The sequence below is a fragment of the Ceratotherium simum genome, chromosome 39 (genome assembly GCF_057802395.1).
Source record: "Ceratotherium simum simum isolate JZ-2026a chromosome 39, ASM5780239v1, whole genome shotgun sequence".
Lineage (NCBI taxonomy): Eukaryota > Metazoa > Chordata > Mammalia > Perissodactyla > Rhinocerotidae > Ceratotherium > Ceratotherium simum.
In genome coordinates, this window is record NC_141938.1 from 12512303 (window position 1) to 12522632 (window position 10330).

Below are 10330 nucleotides of genomic sequence, written 5' to 3' on the forward strand. Positions count from 1 at the left end.
CAGGTTTAAGAAAGGGACGTATTTGGGAATGGGACCTTCTTTGAAAATAGGGTCTTTGCAGATGGAATCAAGTTAAGATGAGGTTGTTAGGGTGGGCTCTACTCCAAAATGACCGGTGTCCTTATAAGAGGAGAAGACAGAGAAACACACAAGGAGAGGGTGGCCGTGTGCGACAGACGCAACTGTGAGCTCAGAAATGCCAGAGATTGGTGGCCACCACCTGAAGCTGGAGAAGGCAGGAAGGATCCTTCCCTAGAGCCTTCGGAGGGAGCGCACCCTGCCGACACCTTCATCTTGGACTTCTGGGCTCCAGAACTGTGAGATGATAAACGCCTTGTTTGCCGCCACCCAGTTTGCGGGACTTGGTTACAGCCACCCTAGGATGCTAACACACCCAATTTATCAACAGTCCCTCCTTGGAGAACTCTTCTCGATCTTTTCCCCTCTCGTCATCCACCTTTTCTTTTCGTTACCAACATTCCCCAAAGATCAACCCACCTGTTGTCTTTCTTTAAAAAACTTGGCGAGAGTCCTAAGTAAAAAAACCCGTATCTCTCGCCACAAAGATATGGGTGCCCCCAAAAATCAAAGACACAGAGAACAAAATGATGTTTTAAAATCCAAAGGGGCCGAGGACCCGTCTCTTAGGGAAATTAGCAATTGCCTGAATGGCGTTCAAGATGGTAGCACCAAGCGAGACTTTCTTGGAGTCACCCCCGGGAGGAGAGAATGGCAAGGGGGGACGTCACTGTGCACCTGTGGCTGGCTCCATCCGTGTCACCCTCTCTCTTCTTCTTCACACCCACTCACTCATTCAGGGCTATCGTCCCCTCCTCTCTGTCCCCTTCCCCAGTCCCTTCCCTGATTCTCCAGCTGCCTCATTGGCTTTCCAGCCTCTTTCTTCCTCTCCAACCCACCCTCCACTCAGCAACCAGCGGATCCTTCGGCAACACAGATCTCTTTTAATTTCAGAGGTAATAAGTGAATTCATGCCCATTCTAAAAGATCCAAGCCATGTAGAACGTACAGAGCAAAACAGGAGACAATTCGACTGTGTCCTGCCTCTACTGTAAACTTTTCTGTGGCTCCCTGTCGTTTTCTGTAAACCCCAAGGCCATCCACGTTCAAGATTCAGGTCTGGCCCTGCCCGTCCTTCCCCCAACTCTATTCCGTCCTTGGTAAGACCCTCTTTCCAGCCGCTCTGAATGGCCTGCTCTTTCCAACCATTCAACACACACACTCTCTCTCTCTCGCTCACCTCAGGACCTTTGTACATGCCATTCACACTCCCAGCATGCTGTTCTCTGCCCTTTTATGCCAACTTCATCCTTACTCATCCTGCAGTCTCAGTGTGGTGACACCTTGCCTTTGTCCGGCCTCATCCACAGAAGGACCCCAGGACAAGGATTCCAGTGCGTATTTGTTTCCTGTGTCATGGTAAGAAAGTACTACAAATCAGGGGGCTTAAAACAGCAGATTTATTTTCTCACAATTCAAGGTGTCAGCAGGGTTGGTTCCTTCTAGGGTCTCAGAGAGAGAATCTGTTCTGTGCCCCTTTCCTAGATTTTGGGGTTGCCTCAACCCTTGGTGTCTGTCCCTTGGCTTATAGACGCGTCACTCCAATCTCTGCCTCTGTTGTCACATGTGTCCCTGTGTGTCTCTGTGTCTCGTCTCTGCCATTGGCTGAGGGCTGCTCTAGGAGGTATTAGACCAACCGAGAAATCCTAAAGAATAAGCAGTCATCCTGGCAAAGTGGGGTTAAGGAGAGAGAATTCTGTTCCCAGCAGAGGGAACAGCATTTGCAAAGTTCCGGAGGGCAAGAAATCACAACGCCTTCGGAGCACTGAAAAGCATTCAGGCTTTAAAGATGGGCAGGGGTCGACTATGGGGGGCTCGCCGGCCCCATAGAGGAGTGTGGACTTTATCTGGAGGGCAATGGGAACCATGGGAGAGCCCAGAGGATTGAGATTTTAGAAAAACCCCCGACCACCACGTGGCAATGAACTGGGAAGGGCGCAAACTGGAGGCCGGTCTGGTCTGAGAGAACGATGATGTCAGACCCTCCGCTGAGCACTCGTCCTGCATCATCTCACTTAATTCTCCCACTGCCAGTCCTGTAAGACGGGTTCCTCATCACTATGCCCATTTTACAGATCTGGAAGCCGGGGCCCAGAGAGGTTAGGTGATTTACCTGACGTCATACTGCGTGTCAATGGCAGAGCCAGGAATCGAGACTTGATCAGGCTGCTTCGCCGGGTGACTAAAACTCAGGGTGGGAGGTTTTGGGGGGTGGGGGCTGGGGAGGATGTGAGGCTGGTGCCCAGGGCTCTGGCTGGGGAATAGGGGACAGTCGGAGACTCAGGTGGAGAGGAAGCTCTGAGGTGAGAGAATAAATCTGGTGCGGGTCTGGAGGCTACCAGGCGATGAGGACTTGGGGCCCCCCCGCCCCTGCCAGCCCGGCTCTGACCTGGGCACTTCTCCATCCCCCCAAATGGAGTCCAGCTAGACTCTGAGGATGTATGAACCCAGGCCTGAGTCGTGAGAAAGAGCCACAGGGAGAAAGGGCATCCAGGCAGAGGGAACAGCCCGTGAAAAGGCCCTGGGGCAGGACTGGGGCTGGCGTGTGGGAGGAACAGCGAGGAGCCCGTGTGGCTGGAGCAGAGGGAGTGAGGGGGAGAGAGGGAGGAGGGGAGGAATTTGGGTAATAGGAATGAACCTCATGGGGAGTGGGTACCCTGAAAAAGCCTGGGTCCTTCTGGGAATCTCAAAAGGGGGCAACACTGGCATCTTCCTTGGTGGCTGGGAGGCACGGGAAGATGATGCCCCTAGAGTATGAATGTGCTGGATCCTTGTCAGCGGGGGCCACCAGCCCACTGTGTGGCACCCCTGAGCCTCACGAGGTCCAGGAGCCGGCAATGCTCTGAGCATTCGAGAAGCTTTTTCAAAGCCCGCCCGGGCCCCCAGGTCAGAGACCCTGGAATTCTGTCTCGGCCACAGGCCCAGGCAGCTGGGGGCTCCTGGGGGCAGCATGCAAGTGGACGATGTCACAGAGGCTGGAGGCATCTAGAACACTGTGGGGTCCCGGCCTCAGCATCATCTGCCAGCACGGCCGCCGGGTCAGGCAGCTCCTCCTGGGACCGGCCTTCACGGACACAATGAGTGCCGCGCTGCCCCCGGGACCAGCCTCCGCCTAGGGCCGCCCGGGGCCCAGCCGCCCTGCCTAACAGCCTCTGCGCCCCTATCCGAGCTCACTTCCCTTCCCATCCCAGCCACGGGACCCCGGGGAGGCCCTGGAGATGCCCGAAGGCCTCCCATCGGTGGTCCCCAGTGGGACCTAGCTCCACGCAGTGGCTGGAGGAGGGAGAGGGGGAGGGGGTGGCCATGGGGTGGGTGCGGCTGGCGCGGGCCCCGGGGACGGTCACGGCCGCCCTGATCCTGTGGGCCCTGCTGGTGCCCTCGCAGGCGGTGGTGCGGGCTGTGCTGGACGGGAACGCGAGCACGGTGGACTTCCCGGGTTTGCCGGCCCTGTTCGGGGTGCCCCTGGCCCCCCAGGGCGTCCGGGGCTACCTGATGGAGGCCAAGCCAGCCAACGCGTGCTATCCCATCGAGGGCCCGCGGCTGGGCAACGGCTCCCTGGGCGCCATCGTGCTGATCCGCCGCTACGATTGCACCTTTGACCTCAAGGTCCTGCACGCCCAGCAGGCCGGCTTCGAGGCGGCCATCGTGCACAACGTGCGCTCGGACGAGCTGGTGCGCATGGCGCACGTCTACGAGGACCTGCGGCGCCAGATCACCATCCCCTCCGTGTTCGTGGGCGAGGCCGCCTCGCAGGACCTGCGGGTCATCCTGCGCTGCGACAAGCTGGCCCACGTCCTCCTGCTGCCCGACTACCCGCCGTGCCCCGAGCTGGACTGCCACCCCGTGCTGGCCATCTCCTGGGTCCTGGGCCGCGCCCTGGCCCTGCTCATGTCCACCGTCTTCGTCCTGCGGCGCCTGTGGCGGTGGCTCTGGGCCCGGTGGACCAGGGTCAAGACGGCGCAGACGCAGGCGTGCCAGAAGGCCCAGGTGCGCACCTTCACGCGGCACAGCGACCTGTGTGCCATCTGCCTGGACGAGTACGAGGAGGGCGACCGACTCAAGATCCTGCCGTGTGCCCACACCTACCACTGCAAGTGCATCGACCTCTGGTTCTCCCAGGGCGCCTGGCGCTCCTGCCCCGTGTGCAAGCAGTCAGTGGCCGGCACGGAGGACGGCTCCGACTCCACGGTCGAGAGCTTCGGGGACGAGGACCCCTCGCTGCCCGGCCACCGGCCCCCCATCTGGGCCATCCAGGCCCAGCTGCGCGCCCGCAGGCTGGAGCTGCTGGCCCGGGCTGGCCCACACAGCCGCTGCAGTGCCACGTCTGTGGGGGCGGCTGAGGCCGTGGTGTCCCCGGGACCCTCCTGAGGCCAGCGGCCCCTGGCTGGCGAAGCTCGGGGCAGGGAGGGTGGAGGGAGGAGTGTCTCTACTCTGGAGAGAATAAAGCCCATTTGAAAGTGGATTTGCGCCCTGGCTGCCGTGGGGGCACCAGCCTCCGGCCCCGGGCGCCACCGTGGGCGGCCAATCCCGGCTGACCCCGAGCCTGGCTCCCAGTGTCTGTGGGTGAGTGAGGAGATGGGGAGCCGGGGGGTGATTTTCCAGCCCTGGGCGCATGGGCCGCTCATCCTTGATATGCTGATTCATCTTCATTTAAACATTTTTTTTGGAAATAAACTTTTTACTTTGGCGTAATTTTAGATTCACAGAAAAGTTGCAAACGTCCTGCAGAGAGTCCCCACGGCACGTGGGGGCCCCTCACCGCTTCCCCTGACAGTCTCGCCTTACGTGAGCGCAGCCTGGGCGTCACAACGCCCAAAGCAACGTGGGCACGTGACGACGAACTAAACTCCGGGATTTATTTGAATTTCCCCCTCCTTCCAGCTTTTTATGGTGGAAAATCTCCAACACACCCGAGCAGAGAGGATAGATTAGTGACACCCACCCTCATGTCCCCATCACTCAGATTCAACAGTTATCCATGTGTGGCCCCTTCTGTATCTTCCCCCTCCCACTTACCCCCACCTTGGTATTTTGATGCAAATTCCAGGTGGTTGTGTCTCTAAAGCAGTAGTTCTCAACTGGGGTGGGTCTGCCCCCAGGGGACACTGGGCCATGTCTGGGGACATCTGTGGCTGTCACACGGGGGTGCTCCTGGCATCGAGTGGGTGGGGGCCAGGGGTGCTGCTCCACCCCCCACAGCGCCCAGGACGGCCCCACAGAGAATTTCCCCGTGCCCTAAGATAAGACCTCTTAAAACCCCACAAACTCCAGCATCACACTCAAAATAACAATGACCCCGTCACAGCATCAAATAACCACCCAGTGGTCCCGTCCCCATGTGTCATTTCTCTAGGTGGTTCCAATTCGGATCTACAGAAAGTCGAGGATCGTCTGTGAAGTCTAGACTCTCTCTTGTAAGCGAGAGCTCTGCCCGCCGTCTCTCTCTCTTCATTTTTCCTTGTGATTGATTTGCCGGAGCAACTGGGTCATTCACCCTGCGATCTCCCTGGTCTGGGCTTGGCAGAACGTGTCCCCGTGGTATCATCTATCACGTTCCTCGGTCCCCCGTATCTCCTGCGAATGTGTCGCTGGATTCAGACACCAAATGTGGTTTCATTTTATAGCAAGCAGATAAGGTGCTTCGTCAGCTCCCAGCGTGCCCCCGGCTTCAGAAGGGTTGGGCCACATTAAGGGGTCTTTGGGGCCATGAGTGAGGGGCGGTCACGTGGCCGTGTGGCACGCATGATCAGAGAGGTCAGGGAGGGAACATTGGATCTGAGACTGGAATGGTGAGAAGGAGGTGGGCATGCAGGAAGAGCGTTCCAGGCAGAGGGAACAGCCTGTGCAAAGGCCCTGGGGCAGGACTGGGCCTGGCGTGTTGGAGCAACAGCAAGGAGCCCGTGTGGCTAAAGCAGAGGGGGCGAGGGGGAGAGAGGGAGGAGGGAGGGCAGGGAGGGGATGGGGCAGGTCCTGCAGGGCCTTGTCAAGCTTAGTAAGGAATTTGGGTTTTATTCTGAGGTGCTGAGTAAAACCATTGGAGACTCTTAAGTAGCTCAGAGAAAAATCCCACTTAGCTGCACTTGCACATCTCTATTTTACAAATGAGGCAACTAAGGCCCAGAGAGGCCAAGTCACTTGCTTGGGAGCACACAGTGTCTGGGCAACGATGGGGTGGGTGTGGACCTGGCAGTCTGGTCTTGGTGGCTTCACAAGCGAATATTTGTGTTTTTTCATAGGTCTTCTTTTTTACACATGTGAGGAGGATGGGGTGAGAAAGGGCTTGTCCTGTCTCTTTAAGGATGCTTCTCAGAATTCCCACACACCACTTCTGCTCACATCCTACTGGCCAGAACTTAGTCATGTGGCCACACCTGCCTGAAAGGATGCTGGGAAATGTAGTCTTTATTCTGAGTGGCGAGTGGTTCCACTGAAAACCAGGGGCTCTATTATTATGGAAAAGGCGAGAACAGATGTTAGGGGTGGCCAGCTAACAGAGTTCCCTAAGAATGGACAGTGCTTAGCACAGTGCCTGACACCTTCTCCGCACTCATCAGTGTTTGTTGATTGACTAAGTCACCCGCTCACAGCCCAGCTATGATACTGGGTGATCAGAACTGTGATGGGAGAAACTCAGGCATTTCCAAGTGGAGGGGCCCGACCCAACCCAGAGAATCTGGGGGGATTCCTGGAGGTGGCGTCTTCTAGATTGACAGCAGAAAGAGCAGAGATCAGCACCATGAAAAGGGAAAGTGATGCCAGCAGCTGGATCAGCATGTGCAAAGGCACCATGCAGCCTGGTCTGGCATCCAGTAGGTGCTTAATAAGTATGCATGGAGCTCCGTGCCCCCAATCAGAGCCTGCTGCCTCTGAGAAGGGGCCTCAGCTTCATCCTAGCTGGGCCCAGGCCCTTCTCCAGCTGCCTCCAGGGGAGCCGTGGGCTGCCAAGGACCGCCAGCCTGGCGAGGCCAGCCTGTGCCAGCCCCATCGGTCAGATCTTGGCTCTGCTCTAGGTAGGCGCCAGCCCGTCCTCCTGCCCATCCATCCGGGCAGTGCCCCCTCTGTGCTGTCTAAGGCAGAGTGTGGCCAAATGGGGAAACTGAGGCTCTGAGTGGGGGCGCCCGGCCTCGGTGATAGGGTGGACCCCGCATGACCCCTGAGCACACGCAGCATGTCAGGTCCCGGTCGTGCTCTTCCCTGCACCAACTCTCGCCTCCTAAGCCAGGTTCCTGTGCATCCTCCTGTTTTCCAGAGGAAGAAACTGAGGCCGGGACAGAGGACGTGGCTTGCTGGAGCCACACGCCTGGAAGCGGACCGAGCCGGTGGCGATGGGGCGCTCACCCCCGCATCCCTGCGTTCTGCAGGGTGGGCCACCGCTCTGACTGTGCGCTGACCACTTACATGTTCCAGCCTGTGCTGAGTGCCCCGGACACAGCAGTGACCGAGACAGACCCGGTGCCTGCCCGCAGCGGGCTCCCCGTCTAGCGGGCGGATGAACTGTGGTGAGCAGTGGCAGAGTGACTCGGGCTCCGATGGGGGACACACAGGTGCTGTGAGGGTCCAGAGGGGCACTTGCCCAGCCTGGAGGGTCAGGGAGGGCTTCCCAGGCAGGGGGCCTCTGCCTCAAGACCTGAACGATAGAACAGAAGCAACTGGGAAGGAGTGGGAAGGGTGTTCCGGGAGAGGGAACAGCATATGCAAAGGCCCAGAGTCCTAGAAGGCACAAGGATTCTCAACCTTGTTGGACACTCCCCCCACTGCTCACCTTAATACACATACACATTTTTAGTTATAACAAGTAACGACACTTCGAGTTCATAACACAGCTGTCTTCTGCAGCCTGAAAATGCTTGGGTTCGACTATTCCAGAAAGACACATGGAAGGAGGACCTATGAGAATCAATCCCATTTTCCAGATGAGGAAACTGAGGCCCAGAGAGGTTAAGTGACTTGACCCGGGGCAAACAGCTCAGAAGGGACAGAGCTGGGTTTTGAAACCAAGAAGCCTGACTTCGGAGGCTGTTTGCATCGCTTCTATATGGAGAACGGTTGGGATGAAGGAGTGATTGGGGGAATGAGTGGCAGAATGATCCATTCCTTCCAGGCTCGTTGCCCAGGGTATCCCTCACCCTGGCTCTGCCCCAGCTCCTCCTCCCAACCTCCTTTGGTGGGAGCCCATCCACACCAACGTGGGCTGAGCACAGTGTGCTCTTCACCTCCTCTATTCCACATCCTCTGCTCCTAGTGATACAACCAGTGACAAGCAGATTCCAAGGAACTGTTGCCGCCACTCCCAGCCACCACTGGAGGCAACTGCAAAATGATGGAAGTCGCAAGGAGGCCGGCTGCCAGGGTCTCAGCCCCAATGGCATCTGGAAGCGGGGTGCAAAGGCTGTGAGTCATCACTGGTTCCTCCTTCCTTCTCTGTTCCCGCCTCCTCCCCACGCCCTATCCTCTTCCTGGCCCACCCTCCCAGCCTCCCAGCCGGGCCGGGAGGGACGGACGTTTTCAGGAACAGATGGTTGCCTTCCTCGCCCAGCGCTCTGCCAGTTAATTAACGCCGCCTGTAATTAAACTTCCCACAAATTAGCTGTCAGCTACGCTAAAGGGAACCGTCCCTCTCAAATGCCACCTTCACTCGCGGATTTGTGATTCTTGTCGACAAAATAATTAAAGGCAGAGGGAGGCAACCAAAATCGGGAGTCTTTTTCCCCCTAATATCTCTATCGGGGTCCACGGCTAAAGGCTCCCACCCAGGACGTGGGGATCCGACAAGGCTGTTTGCTGAGGTTCCGTGAATTGATGCCTTCCGTGGCGGAAGGAATTTTTATTGAGCACCTACTGGGTGCCAGGCGCTGTGCTGGGAGCCGGGGACCCAACGGTGACCACTTTAGACAGAGTCACTGCCTTCTCAGAGCTCCCATCCTGACAAACATTTGTAAAAGCAAAGGAAACAAATGAAGGTATTAGAGCTAGCGGAAGAAGCATTCAGGGGGGAGGGAACAGCCCGTGCAAACGTCCTGAGGCAGGACCAGTCTGATGAGGCTGGACCAGGTGGAGACAGAGGAGCGGGGAGAAGTGGGCAGATTCGGGGTAGATTTAGAGGTGACAGGATTGGCTGATATATCATTGGGAGGGGAGGGTAAGAGAAAGGGAGAGAAGAGAGTTGCAGACCCCCAGCTCTGTGGCTCCGGGAAGCAGAAGAAATGGACGGCGGATCCACCAAGACGCCAGATTGCCACAGAGTGAAGCCTTTTTCAAGAAGAAGTCTTCAGCCTCACAGAGGCCAATAGCCAAGGTCCAGGGAGTGAGGTTGGATGGGGTGAGGGGGTGCTTCCTCTGGGCCCCCACCCAGGTCGGTGCTTATCTGAACCCCTTGGAACCAGATGTGTTTCAGAATTCAGAATGTTCTAGATTTTAGGACGCTGATAAGATGCGCTCAGCGTATATCATATAACACCCCAGCAGGGCTTGGGGCAGCCCGTTCCCCCCTCCCAATCAAACACAGTAGCCATATAATAGGGATACTCACAATAAATGGGATCAATAAAGCTTATTAGTAGCAGAAGGTTATGAATCTTCTGAGCCGAAGGGCCCAGAGGAAGCCTTGACTCAGGCTGAAGCATCAAGGGAGGCTTCCTGGAGGAGGTGATGCCCAAGCCAAGACCTGAAAGATGAGAAAGTGGTAGCGAGGGAGGAGGACAGGGCATTCCAGCAGAAAGTACAGCTTGTGCAAAGGTCCTGTGGTGCTTTGAGGGCCTGAAATCTGTCCTGCGGGGATGCACAGTATCCTGGGGGGGACGAGAACACAGAGGGCCATGGTGGCCTTCCCGCCTGCATGGCGAGGCTCCCAGAACACTCCTCTGACCCCAGGGAGCTGGGGCTTGGTTCTCAATGAGTTTTAGAGTCATCCTGATGAAAAAAAAAATCCTATTTTTAGAGCTTTTGAGATGCTGGAATCGTGCATGAGGGTGCGTGGGGCCTGTGGCTAATGTTTGTTGACTGCTTTCACCTGCCTGGGAACGTAGAGGCAGTCTGTGCCACGGTCAAGACCACGGGGTGCCCCAGGACCTTGTTCACATCCCAGCGCCACCCACTTTGGGGCTCTGGGGCGGAGGCAGGAGACGCCACCTTTCTGTACCTCGGTTTTTCCATCCGTGAAATGGGGACGACAAAGTACCTCATTGATGGTGCTGTTGGGGAAGAGGATTAAATCACTGAGTTTAGATTTAATTTATGTAAAGAGCTTGGCATG

General features: G+C 57.0%; 1 protein-coding gene across 1 annotated transcript; it reads left to right on the forward strand.

Annotated features, from left to right (window-relative positions):
* The first annotated feature begins 3041 nt into the window (after window positions 1–3041).
* On the forward strand, window positions 3042–4446 carry ZNRF4 (zinc and ring finger 4). The gene has a single exon (XM_014795940.2). It carries the CDS (start codon window positions 3382–3384, stop codon window positions 4444–4446), a length of 1065 nt encoding a protein of 354 aa, XP_014651426.2. The 5' UTR covers window positions 3042–3381.
* Window positions 4447–10330: the final 5884 nt, after the last annotated feature.